Consider the following 18,342-nt stretch of genomic DNA (forward strand, 5'->3'; position numbering starts at 1 on the left):
TTCCCCTGCATACTGTGTGTCTGTGTGTGTTTGCGGGAATGTGATTGGCATGTGTGTTCATTTGTGTGTGTGTGTTTGTTTGAGTGTGTGACATAGAGATTGTAACTGGACACTAAGTGAAACTGAACACACATATAGACTGACTCTACAACTCAATGTTTTTCTAATTTCCATTGCTTTGAATGGATGCTATAATCTATTGAAGAACATGTCACCTGTAATATTTAAGGTACCATTTCCCTTTTTACGAAAGCTTTCATACAATTTTTGTTTCCCTAAACAGACAATTAACATTACATTCTGATCATTCTTTCATCAATATGTAGTGCATTCATCTAATTGAATTCAAAGGCTTCCATAAATATTACTCTGGGGGCTGGCCTTAAGTTGTTCATTAGATAATAAAAAAAGAACTTTACTTGACGCTGACATCATCCAGAATATATATAATATAATAACCTGGTTTGGTTGTTCGTTGTCTACCTTTTATTTCATTTCTTTTTTTACAGTAATGGCATTTGATAAAAGTTTGTCATCGCATTGGCCTACTTGTCTATTTTTATCACAATAAGACGAGGACTCAACTTTCACTTCCACCTAGACGCACATCATGATCACATTCCAAACGCGGTGAATTAAATACTTTCTTGAGAAAAGCCCGACATGATAAAGTTCCATATTAATTTTGCATGAATGACTCAGTAATCATTCAAAGTATTTATTGGTATAACATTTTTATTACATTGCAAATTCTCTGCAAAGAATGACGGATAAACATTACACAAAATATCTGTGCATAACTTGCGTAGCCGACGATGGAGAATTCCAAGTCTGGGACGACGTAAGCACCGCGCCCGGCCAATGACCGCGGCGGGGCTGCGCCCTGTCGCTAGGTGTGGTTAAACACGGGTATAAATATGATGCTAGTGCCGCTACTCCTGCCCTGAAATTCCAACCAACACCATTTCCTCCTTACCCACACAGTGAGTACAACTACTTTTCTACAAAGATCAACATAGAATACTACTATTTTTATTTTTGCTTTGTGAGTATCGTTTCGCAGTTTGTGTGTAAATGTTTCTTTCTTGTTGATGTGGTGAAGGCGAAACACATTAAAGTTGAGTGGGTGTGGTTAGGAGACTTCTACTGTAGCAGCCTACTGTTGATTCAGAGCGCATAGCGGACCCGTTTTATTGGACTCGAAAATATGGGAACTGAAGCGAAGCAAGTCAAATCGTAGCCTGGTTGTGTCAGAACAAGGTGTGTCCGGATCCGGGGAAGGGATTAGGTGCATGCTACCTGATAATGAAGAATAAATAACAGAGATTACAGAGCAGTAACCTAGAGATCTCCTCAGATTTATAATTAGGTCCAGCTCGATTCAGATCCCGACTTTATCACCATAGTATGCTATGCAAAATGATACAACAATAAATAAATGTAGCATCTGCGATGTGAATCTAACTTTTAACTTCTCTTTACTCTTCCATTGTTATGTTAGCTTATATTTAAGACGTTTAATTTAACATTTAACATTTAAACATTATCACTACTATGATGGACCATCCTTATCCAATCTATTATATTGTGAACGACTCTTTCCTTTAGCTTGTGTCCACCTCCACCATGTCTTTCATCAATGCTTTCCTGCAGCAGTCTGTTTATCTGGGCCTGCCCGATGACTCAGTAAGTAGCCCTCTGCTTCCAGCTGCCAGGGGCCGCCCCCTGACACACACACACACACACACACACACACACACACACACACACACACACACACACACACACACACACACACACACACACACACACACACACTCACACTCACACTCACACACATTTCTGAGTGACTATTTTCTGTTTTTTCCCCTTCTCTTCCTGTGGTTGGTTGAGATGGAAACTTCTACGCAGTCGAGGCTAATGTGGGTTGTGGAAGAGGGAAGTAGGAAGGGGCCGGTTTACTGTACTGTTATATGGGGAAGAAGTGATGAGGCGTACATGATTGTGATATTATGTAAAAAATAAATAAAAAAAAGGACCTATCTTCACTTCCATATCTTGAATCAGTGAAAGAAAGGGAGTTTTGAAGGTTCAGAGTTTACGCAAATAGTGAGAAAATGCCCTTACTTAGTCTTGTGTAAACGTGAGTCATCAGAGCAGGAATCTGAGGCCACTCCCTGTGCACTTGGTTTCTTAAAGTGAACTCCCGGAGCACACGTCTCTCTGTCTCTCTGTCTCTCTGTCTCTCTGTCTCTCTGTCTCTCTGTCTCTCTGTCTCTCTGTCTCTCTGTCTCTCTGTCTCTCTGTCTCTCTCTCTAATAGTCTGTTACTGTAAACTAACGGACATTACTGTATCTCTCAGACTCTTAAGAACGAGGGGACAGTCACCGCAGCGCTCAATTTCAGCCCCGATGGAGACGCCGGAGTCTTGGAAAAGGCCATCAAGACAAAGGGTAAACTGTGATAAATTGTATACAAACACACACACACATACATTCATGCAGACACACACACACACACACACACACACACACACACACACACACACACACACACACACACACACACACACAGACACGTGCACACACACACACACACACACACACACACACAGACACAGACACAGACACAGACACAGACACACACACACAACCAGACTGAAACAGAATGTGGGCGTGTACAAGGAGAGAAACATCAGATTTCACAAGTGAATTTCTGGTTTTCATTTAAAGAACAATCTTGCCCTCTGCTGTTCAACAAGGATCATTGCTAGTTCACAAAACTACCAGTGAGAAGTGAATCTTTAATTAGGACTCAAGAGAGCATGATTATGAGTCATTATAGAGAAATACTAATAGCTTGTTATTAATACTGAATAACGTTATTTATTTAATTATTCTAGGTACACACACATCAAGTGATCTGTATTTATAAATGTTTTTTTTCCCAGGTGTGGATGAGAACACCATCATCGATGTCCTGGTTAAGAGGAGCAACGAGCAGAGGCAGAAGATCAAGGAGGCCTACCAGCGCTCCAGTGGCAAGGTGTGGAGAGAGACAGGCTGTTACCATGTAGACGTTATAGCGATGTTGTTGGACTGTGCGGTGGCTCTAATGGCTAGCCTGCTCACCAACATTGACGAGAAGAACCAGCCTGTGGTTTTTCTTTGGCTACTGTCGTTCTCTTTCATATTTTGCGTGTTATCAAGCAATGTTATGAGCATGTTCATACCTACAGTACACACACGCATATGCACGCACACACACAGACAGACAGACGTACAGAGAGACTTTGGGTTGATGGTTCTTGATGTGTCGGTAGCCCCTGGAGACTGCGCTGAAGTCTGCGTTGAAGGGGGAGCTGGAGGAAGTGGTGCTGGCTCTTCTGAAGACACCAGCACAGTATGACGCCCATCTGCTCAAACAATCCATGAAGGTACACACACACACACACACACACACACACACACACACACACACACACACACACACACACACACACACACACACACACACACACACACACACACACACACACACACACACATTCAGAGTTTCGATTGAGCTATTGAAGCTTCAGGGAAGATAGTTTTGTATGAAGGTATTATTGTAGCAAAAGTCTTTAGCACCTGTAACTGCAGAATTTGAATGCGTACACTAAAGTCACAGTAAATTTGAAGTCGTATATATTTATTTTGCATGTGTACTCTAAAGTCACAAATGTGTAACAGTACATTTGTAGTCGTAAAAAAAATATAAATATTTTTTATACCATTGTAAACACAAAATAGGGTCTACGAGTACGCTAATCTGTGTTACAGGTGCACAAATCCTTTTGCTACAATTATTGCAGCGCAGTTGGTGCAAAACACATTCGCACACCCGTGTTTCATAATCTGAGAACATGCCCAAAAGGTGTGCATTCGTAAACCCAAATTTGAACAAATGCATCAGAAGTTGCACATCTGTGAACGCTATGTTAATTCAGCATTTTAATGAGCGAGCACAAAACCATTTTACAACTGCTCGAATCTGCTCCTGCAAGTCTCAGCTGTGGGGTTTTTTGCAGGTTGTTTTGCAACACCCCTAGGTGGTAAATGTGTAGCAAAAGTATTCGTATCCGTAGATGACAGAGCGTCCGTGAGCGGGACAAAATAGTCCCGCCCATAATTTCCTAATCCAATGAAAATCGCCGGCAGGGATGCATTTCTCAAATTACACTGTCTGGGACCCACCCCGTGCCAGCCATGGAGCTATAAAGATCGCAGCATACTCAGCACGGGATACGTTTATTTCTGGAGAAGTGAAGAGGGCGTCCTACTGAACGGAGATGGGTATCCTACATTATGTTAAATGAAATGACTTAGTTCAAGTGAATTCCCCCCAAAGTATTTCATTAACATGCCGCAAATGTCCTTGAATGTATTTTAATGGTCGCCATAACATAAATTCAGAAATGTTAATGCAATACTTTGGGGAGAATTCCCTTGAACTAAGTCATTTCATTTTACATAATGTAGGATACCCACCTCCGTTCAGTAAGACGCCCTCTTCACTTCTCCAGAAAGAAACGTACCGCGCTAAGAATGCTGCGATCTTTATAGCTCCATGGCTGGCACGCGATGGGTCCCAGTCAGGGACGGCTGGTATAAATGGGCTAACAGGGCTAAGCCCTCTTACAGTGAAAATATATTATTACATTCTTAGAACATATTGTTTTAAATTTTGGTAGAACCTAAAGGAGCAACAGCACCAAAAAGTGACAGAAAAACCCAGGATATATATATCTTCGTTTTTTTTCCTGTGAATGGGCTAAATGTATTCAGCCCAAGCGCAGTAGCGTAAGCTTCCATTGACGTTTGATTGACAGGTGCCCTGACACGCCCCCTTCATATGCTTCCCATTTGGGCTAAATTAGTTTAGCCCAAAGGCTGACCTAGCACAGTAGCTACAGTACAGTGTCCTTCGACTAATCACAGCACAGTAGCGCAAGTGCAGTATGGCGGGCGTTAGCATGAAAATGAATGAAGTGGATTATTTACTTTCTAATCGGTTTTCTTTAATGTCTTTGGAGGAAAAATTGGAAGTGAAAAGATTGGGGACACATCAACCAAACGATGTACAGATTTACTGTCAGGAGTGCGGTCAGAATATGGCCGGTAATAGTGCATTTGTAAGCGGGTCAACTACGTTTCGTATCGAAACATTTAAAAAGCTGTCTAAATAACCCAACATGACGTGACAAGTGTGTAGAGATAGTGGCCCCTCTCCAAGCTGCATTTCAGCGACAGGCAGTAACAATAAGGTTCTCTAAGGAATCGGAAATGATCTCATTTAATGTTGCATACAACATTGCCAAAGAGGAGTTGCCATTCTCAATTTAAATCCGAAATTATTCTCATGAAGAGAAATGGATTAAACATCAACCCGACGTAGGCCTATAGCAATGAGATGGCATGTGCACAATTCATTGCAGTAGGCCTAATGGGCGACACCTTAAAGCAAAAGACAGCTGCGGACGTCGGAAACGCCACATAGGCCTACATGTCCTTCATGATTGACGGCGACACAGACGTCTCTACCAAAGAGTGTGTGATCGTCTACAGCCGCATTTTGCGCAAAGGGAGACCAGTCAACATTTTAATTGTGTAATACTTTAAGCACAAAAAAAGTTTTATTTTGCTTAATGGTTTAGTTCGAAATGTTCAATTTCAGCTCAGTGAAGCACTTTAAACACCTTATTTTTATTTTTATTTATAATTGTGCTTCAAATAATGAAATGCCTTTCTCTACACCTTAATCTTGTTTAAAAATCATTCACATTATATTAAAGTTATGAACAGAGATATAAAGGTGACCTCATGGCGTCACCTTGTGAAGTATTGATAAATGTAATGCATTCTTTAGCCCACCCACCCAAAATCACCACCAGCCGTCACCGTAATTTGAGAAATGCATCCCTGCCGGCGATTTTCATTGGATTAGGAAATTATGGGCGGGACTATTTTGTCCCGCTCACGGACGCTCTGTCATCTACGGATACGAATACTTTTGCTACACATTTACCACCTAGGGGTGTTGCAAAACAACCTGCAAAAAACCCCACAGCTGAGACTTGCAGGAGCAGATTCGAGCAGTTGTAAAATGGTTTTGTGCTCGCTCATTAAAATGCTGAATTAACATAGCGTTCACAGATGTGCAACTTCTGATGCATTTGTTCAAATTTGGGTTTACGAATGCACACCTTTTGGGCATGTTCTCAGATTATGAAACACGGGTGTGCGAATGTGTTTTGCACCAACTGCGCTGCAATAATTGTAGCAAAAGGATTTGTGCACCTGTAACACAGATTAGCGTACTCGTAGACCCTATTTTGTGTTTACAATGGTATAAAAAATATTTATATTTTTTTTACGACTACAAATGTACTGTTACACATTTGTGACTTTAGAGTACACATGCAAAATAAATATATACGACTTCAAATTTACTGTGACTTTAGTGTACGCATTCAAATTCTGCAGTTACAGGTGCTAAAGACTTTTGCTACAATAATACCTTCATAGTTTTGTTTGATTTCAATGCTCAACTTTAACTTGTTTTCTAATCTGCTCTTGAAACTTATGCTGCACTGAACCTAGAAAAAATAAAGAAACACTCTGTATTTGCAGTGAACACACTCATATGAAGACTACATTCAATATGGACACACACAAAGGCAGACATGCAGAAATGTAATTTGAAGTACACTCAGCCGTCCTGCTGGCGTTGGAAGTTCAAAAAAGAAACTGTTCTGAGATGACCTGAAAGGGCTTACCCTGCCGTCCTCGGCTGTGTGTCCTCTGCGGCCTTCATGCCTTCCTCCCTCCCATCCACCCTGTCCTACTGTCTCATCCCTCCCAGGGTCTGGGCACCGACGAGGACACTCTGATCGAGGTCATGGCCTCAAGAACCAACCGCGAGATGGAGGCCATCAAAGTAGCATACATGGAAGGTGTGCACAAAAAATACAAATACATGAATAATACAGAGCAAAACAATCACTGTTACAACATAACGCACCATCGTAACATTAGGCTGTTAAGATTCAAGAAGATGTATTTGTCAAATACAATTACACAGTGAATCGTGAAAGTGACAGTGCCTCAGAAGGAGTGCGATATAAGACAAAAAATAAAAGATACAATGTGCTTTAAAAAGTAATAAATAGCAAAAAGCAAGGTAAATAAATATCACAAGTATGCTATAGCAACATGTTAACAGTGTAAGCAGCATGTAAACAGCGTAAAAAACGATCAAGTCAAATGATGCCTCATAATACGTATGCATTCATCTAAAATATTGTACGCTCTTCATTATTATTGTTCTGACTCCTCTTCTATCAGCAAACAAGAAGGAACTGGAAGCTGACATCAAGTCGGACACGAGCGGAGACTTCCGGAATGCCCTCCTCACACTGTGCAAAGTACGTCTGCATGTTTTGGTCAATGGATATTTAACATCACAGTGGTAAAGCAGAAATATGTAAATCTTTCAGAGGCTTGAGGCGATTAATGAACACAAAATAAAGTCAAATGTAATGTATTTAATGAGTTCACTATTCATGTCTTGGTGTTGCATATGATTTGTCTTGTTCTTGATCCTTCGTGGCCTGGTGAGTTTTTCGACTGATTATCATCCTTTGTGATTTGCAAGTAATAACTCATGAATAACAACCCCAAATTTGTGCAATTTTGTTTTGTGAGACTGAACTGAATTATGGGCAGAATGACTGGGGGGGAGGAGTATATGAAAACATCAATGTCGTCAAACAATGGAATGTTAATGAACATAATAATGAAGAGGATGTCGGATAACCTCCATGGGCTCCAGTTGGGTTTACTGGAGTCTTGAACCCAAGGCCTAATGTGGGTGTCTGTGTTGGAGTTCTTTGCACTTAACTCGGTGCAGAGCCTGTGTTTATCATATCGTTTTGTGGCTTGCAGGCCGGGAGGACTGAGGGAGTGAATGACGAGCTGGCCGACAGCGACGCCAGAGCTCTGTACGCTGCGGGCGAGCAGAGGAAGGGCACGGACGCCTCGGTCTTCATCGACATCCTGACCTCCAGGAGCGGCGCTCATCTCCGCAAAGGTCGGCTGTCCCTCGCTGCCGTCATCGCTGTGGTTGTTGTGTTATATGCCAAGCATTTTTTTGTCAAACTCAATGTGATCACAATCTCTTTGGTTCTCTTTTCGCAGTGTTTGACAGATACTCCAAGTACAGCAAGGTGGACGTGTCCAAAGCTATTGATATGGAGATGAAGGGAGATATTGAGAGTTGTCTTACAGCAGTTGGTAGGAAACCAGATTATTCCTGGGTCTCGCATATTTTTCAGTAATTCATATATTCAGGTAATGCTTGTATGAATATATGACTTTTGTTATTGAATAAATGTGCTTAAAACCGGGGTTCAATCATATGGAAAAGATAGAGAAACCTTTTGAACATTTTAATCTGAATAGTTGAATGCCATTTCTGCTCTTTATCTCGCCTTGTTTTTTTCAAGATATGTTTATTTTCTTTGGCAATGTATGGCATTAACATAATTCATAATGAGACGACTAAGACACTGATGTCATCGGTTTTTCAAGGTAACATTGTGCGGGTTTAAACACACTCCATTTCTCCCATGCAGTCAAATGTGCTGGGAGCAGGCCCGCATTCTTTGCTGAAAGGCTCAACCTGGCCATGAAGGTATGTGGGTCCCACAATATGCACGAGAAAACCACCAAGGTACAAAGACACTTCCTGGATCTCAAGACTGCATTTTCTCTCTCTCTCTCTCTCTCTCTCTCTCTCTCTCTCTCTCTCTCTCTCTCTCTCTCTCTCTCTCTCGCTCTCGCTCTCTCTCCTGCAATCTCTCTCTCTCTCTCTCCTGCAATCTCTCTCTCCTGCACTCTTTAACAGGGTAAGGGAACCCGGACCAAAATCCTGACCCGAATCATGGTGAGCCGCTCTGAGATTGACATGAAACGGATAAAAGACGTCTACAGGAAAGACTACGGAAAAACCCTCTATCAGGAGATTCTGGTAAGCCTTAATGAACAGAATGATGTTATCGCAATCGGCATTTCAGCTATGCTTTGTGGGCGGTTTGTTTTTTCTCACTGATGATGAAACGCCAAACTTTTTCATGACGATATAGTTAATAGATTTCCCAACTGTTTCCCCAAACTATTAAAAGGATTACACAAGTAAATGGGTGTGTTAAACGTTTAACTGATTTAACTTTTCCAGGATGACACAAAGGGAGACTATGAGAAGATCCTGCTGGCTCTGTGTGGCAGTGAGAATTAATCGACCACAAACCTCCCAACTCAAACCCTGACTCAACATGCACATGTATATGAAACCTAACCTTGCCACAGACCTTCTTCTGCCCATCACTCATGTGGATAACTCTGGCCCCACTTTAAACTACTTGCAAGCGGCCATAGCAAGGAATAACAATGAACACGCCAAAGCTTTAGCATATACTGCATTGTAATGTATGTATCTAATGTATCTCCTTCATTTTGTTGACACCAGCAGGCAACAGTTTGCTTTGATGTAGGCCTTGGAATACATCGGGTGGTAAACATGTGCTATTTGGTAATGCATACAGTGTATACATATACATATCGAGTGCTGGTGTTTAAGCTTCGGCTAAAATGAGAGCTTCTGCAATCTGTCTGATAGCTTGACACTAGAATCCAAGTTAATCATGGACCAAATGTATTTTGCGATGGGGCCCTTTTAAGGAATTTGTTATTCGACTCCACAATAAAGTGTTTATGAAGTCCTGAATCACCTCTATTTTTGCTAACGCTGGTTACAAGAAGAATAAAAATAAAAAAGCATGCTCGATTTCAGTGCTACAATTTCTATAATTCTTGTAACGTTGTAGAGGCTATCCAAGACAGACTGCGGTTTGATGAAAAACAATCCTTTGTGGTATGGTCGGCTCAGGCTAGGTACAGTATGACTCAAAGCGGTGAATGCTCAACACGTGGTTTATTTAAAACAGAAGCACAAGGTAAATGAGCTTGCGTTCTGGAGGTGGTTCATGAAGCATCTCTCGAACACAGGTAAGAATTCAATTTATATTGGAAGTGGCTTTGGCTGAAAGGGCAAAGTGACCATGTTTGTAGTCTTTCTATAAACTCAGAAAACCTTATGGGTCGTCCATTATGTTGAGAAGAAACCATTCATATCTGTTGTTAGCTTGAAACATGGCATCAGAATTAAAAAGGAAGGAATACCCAGAATGTCTCAATATGATCATAAAACATGCATACTTTCACATGTAAAATATGATTCACAAAGATTTCCTTATTTTAGTTTGTGGATCTTTAAACTTTGGGTCTCGTGACGATGTGACTGAGATGAGAAAAAAACCTAATCAGCACACAGTCGAAGGGCTTAGGCTAAGTGTCACGGGTTGTCGCTCTGAAAGTGCGTTACGGAGCAGGACAAGTCCAGCGGCCCGGCCGAGTGATCAAGGGGACGTGAACTGAAGGGGGGGAGAGAGGAAGAGCAGGAAGGAAGGCCGAAGGAATGCTCCTGAGGGTAGCTTCTCGCAGGGAATTGAACAGATGGACGAGAGAGAGAGAGAGAGAGAGAGAGGGGTATGGTGGCGAATGCAGAAGGTGAGGCCAGGGGACTGTCAAAATCGACTGCAAGAGGCACACCCCCTGCATCTGTGATATTGAAGCCATACAGCATTTTTTTGGTGCATGCTGCCGATGTCACACCGATTGTTTTTATACTGTATTTTCTCTGGAGAGCTCATGTTCGTTTTCCGCCTCAGATTGTTTTTCTTTACACAGACATGAATGCTTGAAACATGCAGTCCAATATACAGTAGGCTACACTGCCGTTTATTGTGTATTTTCTAAAATTTTGTTGTAAACAGGACTCAAGTAGGCCTAATATTTTTGATGGATCCCTTTCACGTACTCAAAGCCTGCGTGCCTCATTTACAAGTAGGCCTACTATTTAGGCTAATGAAGGCTATCAGGATAAAACTTTGTCAACGGTGTTTCGGATTACATTACGGGGTAGGCTGCACAAGCTCTATTTTGTTGATAGCACCTTATGTTCAAATAGGCCTACATGTTTTGGCCATGGAAATCTGGATCATTGAACGGCTGTATCGCAAATAAAATAATTATTAGACCGAAAAGATTAATTCTGAATGGTTAAATTATAATGTTATGATAATATAATTGTATAGGAATAAGTCATTGAGTATTATCACAGTACTTTACAGCTTCTACCATTAAACAATCTGCACTACAAGAGAAGAAAAACTGTTTTATCTATTCAGTATGTTTTATGTATTCATGAGTGTGTTGGAATATTAAATAATCGTTCAAGCTCACACACTCACACACTCACACACTCACACACACACACACACACACACACACACACATAAAGAATGGTTGCTGATGGGAGCACTGCACTGCTATGCCAACCATTTATTCCAGGCAGCCTTGGACGTGATGGGTATACATGTGTCTTCTTTATCATTCTCGGAAGCCATCGGCTATCGTCTGACGACGATTTTGTCTCTGGGGACAACGGGCAATATTTGTGTAGCCGTATTACGGGTAGGCCTATCCAGTCAAACTTCCTCGACCGGGCGATTAGTTATACACTCCGATAAGCAACGACGCAAGAATGGAGTTAGAGATGATGGACTACGTCGACAACGCGATCTTTCAGTAGTCGCGGAGTGGAACAATTCTCCATAGAATTCACAAACATCGACCTTTTTGGTAGGTGTTTCTGGCCCAGATGGCATTTCGGGGGAGGGGGTGCAGGCGCCCCGACCAACCAGTAGGGATCGCTAATGCATCGACCAGGACACAACGTTTTATACCTGCCTCATCTAATCTAATGAACACAGATACTGTAGGACCATTATTAAGACTATAAACATAGTTGTATTAATAGACACTAACAGTCTAACAACACGACTGTGATGTCATTTTTAAACATCAAACCAATAAAAAAGTAAGGAGATCGTTTGTTCATCGTCTGCTAACAGTATATGCAAGAAGCATAGGCCTATATAAAAAAAGGTCAAGATCAAAAGACCTTTCCTAACCCCCAAAAATCCTGGACGTGCCCGGACGTTAAAATGTTTAGGTTATTTCTGCAATTTTTACTCGGTTGATCACTACTGAGATTTTTGTATTAAATGTTCACTTTAATATTTTCATAGTATAGCACAAAGACCTGCCTGTTTGGATTCTACAACTTTGCTTTTAAGGCCCATTGGTTTCACTAAACTTTTTCTTTCTTTACTCCAACGCCTACACATTTGAATAAGACTACACATTTTAATAACGTGACATGTGACAACAGTTTGAAAGGCCAATAAGGTAAATGAGTGAAAATAAGAATTTTACTACCACTATCACAGTAAAAACTGTTTAAGTATCCTATGTTTTTTTTTATTTGCATTTACTATCAAGTAGCCTAGAGATGTGAATCTTCCAGTATCTCGCGATTCAATTTAGGGTATTTGGGTTACAACGCAATACAAAATATATTTCACCACAAAGTAAAGTAAAAAAAAGTACAAAGGGGTGCTAATTTTCGCACCTACAATATGTGGGGCAATGTATGGTATGAAAGCAGTAGCCGTTTTTACAATTTGGAAAAATCACACGAAGTTAATCCTAAAACAAACTGTAGTGAAGTCATAGGAGATGACAATATATTCTGCAGATTTTTTTAATCAACGATGCCAAGTCGGCAACTTGACCCTGTCTATAGCGATTGGATCTTTCTCTACGCGCACAGACCACTTCATTTCCAGTTTCAAAGCATTGAAGCCTATCTTAAACGAGAAAGAAATGAAATGGTAGCTCCTCATCTAATAGTGGTCGGAAATACTTCATCGTATTTCACAAATTTCATTTTTTGCTATAGGAAAATATTCTATTCGACCAATAATCGCACTTTAAACGAAATCCCTTCTTAATATAGGGCCCTTCGGTCGGTGAAGGCTAGGTATTACATGTAGACTACAAAACAATTAAATGCTACGGGGTAGAACATGTACACAAAGAAGACATTCTTTTTTTTCTCCCAATCATTAGTAGGTTACTTTGTTTGCAATAGGCTACGTTATGATGTTGATTTCCCTGAAACAGAAAAGATCATCAAGCAGGCCTGCGGTTTGTTCGTTTGTTTGAGGCGCTGCAAGTTGATCCATCGTCTGCATCCAAATTGGCCCAGCGCTTCTCCTTTTTCTTGACTGGACCCCACTCTGAGAACAAAGAAGAAAGGCGGAGACATAGGCCATCAAACAAATGTGGAGCATGCCTATATGAGTGCAACCCACGGGCCTTTGGACCTAAACAACTAAAAAGGAAGTGAAACGAAACAAATCTGCCAGTGCCCAATTATATGGTCTATTCTATGTTTGCCTTCACCTCCTGTTGCACTTCGGACACACTCGGCCCCACACGGTCCTCCTCATGGCCTCACGCAGCGCCGGACTGCCCCACACGTACACGGCTGACGTGCACACGGCGCTGAGGCGCGCCAATGTGGCAAAGGGATTTAGGGCCTCGTTTACGAAATTCATTCCCATTCCGAACATTAATCTCAATACGATATTGATTATTGAGGGTATCCACAATAGCAAAAAAATTATGACCACAAAAAATATAATTTTTAAAGATTCTTTCTTGCTATCTCTCTCTGCGCTCGGGGGGTCTCGCTCAAGCTGGTATTTGGCAACAAAGTACAGTTTTATTGTCATGATCACTTTAGTGAGTATCACCAGCTGCAGATAGAGGATGCTAAAGACAAACAGATCCGTCGCTTTCGAGATGGGAATCACATTTCGAACGAGTAAAACTCCAAAGACATGCAACCAACAATACACATTAATTCCCACCACAATGGGTCTCGTTATGAAGCGGCTGTAAATAAATGGATAGCAGATTGCAAAATATCTGTCAAACTGTGCAAACAGAAATGTCAGGAGGTTGATCCCAAGCAATGAGGGCAAGATAGTATAAGTAGCATTTCTCGAAGGATATCCTTCGTACACGTCAAACAAACCGAGGTAGTACACCGAAAAGCCAACCAGCGTATCACAAATGCTTGTGTTGACCATGAAAATGAACCTATTTTGAATGCGAAGTGTTTCTGTGGCCAATATTCCGATTGTTACGGTGCCGGATAAGAGGACAGCTGCCGTGGCAAGCAACAGCTGGAAAATAAAGATGAGGTAATCCAGAGGACTGTCAAAATCGACTGCAAGAGGCACACCCCCTGCGTCTGTGATATTGAGGCCATACAGCATCGTTTTGGTGCGTGCTGCCAATGTCACACCGATTGTTTTATACAGCAGCCTATTTTCTCTGGAGAGCTCATGTTCGTTTTCCGCCTCCGATTTTTCTTTCTTTGCACAGACATGAATGCTTGAAACATGTAGGCCTAGCCCAAACCTACTACACTGCCCTTTATATTGTATTTTCTAAACATTTGTTGGAAACAGGACACAAGTAGGCCAAATATTTTTGATGGATCTCTTTCACCTACTCAAAGCCCATGTGCCCCATTAACAAGTAGGCCTACTATTTAGGCTAATGAAGGCTATCAGGATACAACTTTGTCAGCGGAGTTTCGGATTACATTACGGGGTACACTCAGCCCGTAGGCCTACTTTTATTTAGAAAACAAGCTCTATTTTGGTTTCCCGTGGAATCTAGCACCTTATGTTCAAATACATAGATGTTTAGTCATAATCATGGACATCTGGACCATTGAACTGCTGTATCGCAAAAAAAAAATTACCTGATTAATTCTGAATAGTCAAATTATATGAGATGAGATGAGATGAAATTATAATAAATTATAATTATATAGGAATAAGTAATAGTATAACCTACTTTACAGCTGCTATCATTAAACAAACTGCACTACAGAGAAGAAAAACTGTTTCATCTATTGAGTGTGATATACTCTTTCAAGGACACACACACGCACACACAAGCACACACACACACACACACACACACACACACACACACACACACACACACACACACACACACTAACAAAGACACACACACACACACAAACACATAAACACATGGTTGCTGATGCTATAGGGACACTGCTATTTATTCCAGCATTGGACGTGACGGGTAAGAAGATATACATACAAGTGTCTTCTTTATCGTTCTCGGGAAACCATCGGCTATCGTCTGACGACGATTTATCTCTGGGGACAACGGGCAATATTTGCGTGTAGCCGGATAACCAACCCAGTCGCCAAGAAAAAACGTCAGTGGTGTACGTTTCCATGAACACTGGATACGTAGCATTTCAACGTAAAAAATAGCGTGTTATACCTACAATATCCACGTGTGCCGCTGTGGAGGCGGGTTTCGGGGTTTGGGTTTCACGGCTTTCGCGGCAAATTGTGGACACGATTGTTTAGGGGGGGGGGGGGGGGGAGACTGTTGATGACCGGGGAGGACGACACACGATTGTAGGGGGGGGGGACACGTTAGTTGAAGGGGGGGGGGGGGGGGGACACGTTTGTTGAGGGGGGGAGAGACACGTTTGTTGAGGGGGGACGACGACACACGATTGTAGGGGGGGGGGGACACGTTAGTTGAAGGGGGGGGGGGGGGGGGGGACACGTTTGTTGAGGGGGGGGGAGACACGTTTGTAGGGGGGGGGAGACACGTTTGTAGGGGGGGGGGGGGGGGCACGCTCGAAAACGAGAGTTGGTTTTTATTGAACGCTCGACAACGAGAGTTGGTTTTTATTGAACGAGACTTCAACACGGAACAGCTGCGCGAAACGATGGTCACGTCACTCTCGGTGACGGTGTCGACAATAATGAACACACGAACAATGTTAATAGAACAACACACAACCACATAACATCCCGAACCCATTAACCCCACTTAATCCTAACAACAAAACAAGTTAACAAAAGCCCCATTTGTCAACTGAGAACCCCAATTCCCAGAATCCCCCGCGGCTCCGGAACACGGCGTAGCTTATATTAATCTTTATTATCTGAATGGGAAATGCAATATTTTAGGACAGATACACCATTAAACGCGTTTCTAATGACATTTCTAGCGAGAAATGTACATTTTCCTTACATAATCTTCAGTCAGTGAATGTGTATGATCTTTATTAATCTTTATTATCTGAATGGGAAATGCAATATTTTAGGACCGATTCACCGTTAAACGTGTTTCTAATAACATTTCTAGCGAGAAATATACTTTTTAATTGCATAATCTTCAGTCAGTGATTGTGTCTGATCTTTAGTTTTATAGTTATTAGGAGTTGATCGGCTCGCTCGCATGTTTCAACGACGTCAGGTTGCTTTCGCTAAACTAGCAGCTCACGTGCTTCCTGCGTTTGTGTTATTAAACTGTTACTTTATGTAACTTTTAATGATATCATCTTGTTAGAAACACGTATATCTGAGAGCCAACCCAGTCGCCAAAATCATACCTACGTTGACAGTTTACGTTTCGTGAACACTGGATTACGTCGCATTTCAACATAAAATAGCGTGTTATACACACACACACGCACGCACATGCACAGACACACACACACACACACACACACGGTGCATTTCGCTGCTAAAACCACAACAAAAAAATATTCCCTCAAATATTATTACTTTCAAAACGTTGGCCAAAATGGCCAATAATATCATTTTTTTTGGGATGCTTCTAGGACATTTTGGGTGGATTTTGAACGGTATGTGGGGGGCACGTTTTTTGCAGGACCTGGCAACCCTGCGCTGTTGCCCGAGATCTGGATTCACCCCGGCGTGGTGCCGTCTCCTTTTGACCTTTTGACCCCAGACTTCTGGGGGAATAGCTGAATCAATTCATTAGTCAATCAGAAGCATGTAAATATCTTTCCGGTGGCGTAAGAGGACAAACAAGGTATCCTTCAACATCTACGCTTCCAGGCGATTGCAACGGTGCCACACATGAGCATATTCGAACATGTTTAATGGTAGTAATTAGCTGTCGAAATTGGAGGCCTTAATCAATACTGAGCAGCTATTGATTTGCATCCCGATAAAGATTTGTCACAAATGACATGTTATTTAGCATCTACACGTTGAGCTGAGTCCAATGACACCAAGAACGACACTCTAGCTAATGGTAACATGTATTTTACATGGTACACCTAGGTCTAGGACATGATGTCGGTGTAGCAAGAGGCCGAGCTTGATCTCATTGGACTCAGCTTAACGTGTAGATGCTAATTAACATGTAATTTGTCAAAAATCTCCATCGGGAAGCAAATCTATAGCTGGTCATTATTGATAAAGGCCTCCAAAATCGACAGCTAATTACTACCCCGAAACATATTCAAATATGATCATGTGTGGCACTGTTGCAATCGTCTCGAAACGTAGATGTCAAAGGACACCTTGTTTGCTCTGCTGGACCACCGGGAAGATATTTTCATACTTCTAATGGATTGATTCATATTTTAAGGTTCTCGGAGTGAGACTTTAAGTGGCTGCAGCAGAAGTGTTGAGACGAAAGATGATATCAAGAGATTTATAGAATATTCCCATTCACATTATGATTCTTCGTCGTAACATCCGACCAAACATCCTTTACATTCACAGAGCGAAGATTATGAAAGTCCAGGCTCAGCAAGTGCTCCATCTCGTTGCACCTGCACCCAGCGGCTCGCTTGCAAGATTTTGGCCTGAAGTTCTTCCCAGACCTATACCCTAATGCCGCTTTTCCACCGCACATGTAGCTCGACTCGACACGACTCGACACGACACGACTCGACACGGTAGCAGCACGGGTGCTTTTCCACCGCAAATAGTACCTCCTGGACGTGGGCGGGGTCGGCTGCGCGAAAGGGCCGTGACGTATTTGTGTACGCGACGCAAACAACACATACGCAACCCACACATGGACAGAACCCACATAACAACAATGGAGGACATCGATCACATTACTATTATTAGCTGGCATGTTGAAGAAGTTGGAGAAGTGGAACATGTTGGCTGCGGCGCTGCTATGGATGTTACCAGCATGGTTGCCATGTCGCTCTCGTGACTTCGTCACACTCTCTGGCCAATCAGTCGCCGGCCGTCTGCAGACGTCACCTTTTAGCATCGGCTCAGCTCGCTTGGAACCTAGAGCGAGTAGGTACTAGAAAAAGCAGCCACTTCAGGTACCAGATACCATGGTACCGCGGTGGAAACGCAAAAAATGCGAGCTGAGTCGAGTCGTGTCGAGTCGTGTCGAGCTGGTACCATGCAGTGGAAAAGCG

The 18,342-nt window shown here is 42.1% G+C and overlaps 2 protein-coding genes across 2 annotated transcripts; one reads left to right on the forward strand and one right to left on the reverse strand.

The window, feature by feature from the left end:
- Positions 1-864: 864 nt before the first annotated feature.
- Positions 865-9,885, forward strand: anxa1a (annexin A1a). The gene is made up of 12 exons (XM_060054382.1): positions 865-983; positions 1,609-1,686; positions 2,363-2,453; positions 2,951-3,045; positions 3,323-3,436; positions 6,904-6,994; positions 7,386-7,465; positions 7,986-8,130; positions 8,238-8,333; positions 8,675-8,733; positions 8,947-9,069; positions 9,277-9,885. Exons 2-12 carry the CDS (start codon positions 1,627-1,629, stop codon positions 9,334-9,336), a joined length of 1,014 nt encoding a protein of 337 aa, XP_059910365.1. The 5' UTR covers positions 865-983; positions 1,609-1,626; the 3' UTR covers positions 9,337-9,885.
- A 3,271-nt stretch (positions 9,886-13,156) lies between these two features.
- On the reverse strand, positions 13,157-14,475 carry LOC132459686 (trace amine-associated receptor 2-like). Its single transcript, XM_060054383.1, has one exon. It carries the CDS (start codon positions 14,348-14,350, stop codon positions 13,466-13,468), a length of 885 nt encoding a protein of 294 aa, XP_059910366.1. The 5' UTR covers positions 14,351-14,475; the 3' UTR covers positions 13,157-13,465.
- Between the last annotated feature and the right edge of the window lie 3,867 nt (positions 14,476-18,342).

This window comes from Gadus macrocephalus, chromosome 6 (genome assembly GCF_031168955.1).
Source record: "Gadus macrocephalus chromosome 6, ASM3116895v1".
Taxonomy (NCBI): Eukaryota; Metazoa; Chordata; class Actinopteri; order Gadiformes; family Gadidae; genus Gadus; species Gadus macrocephalus.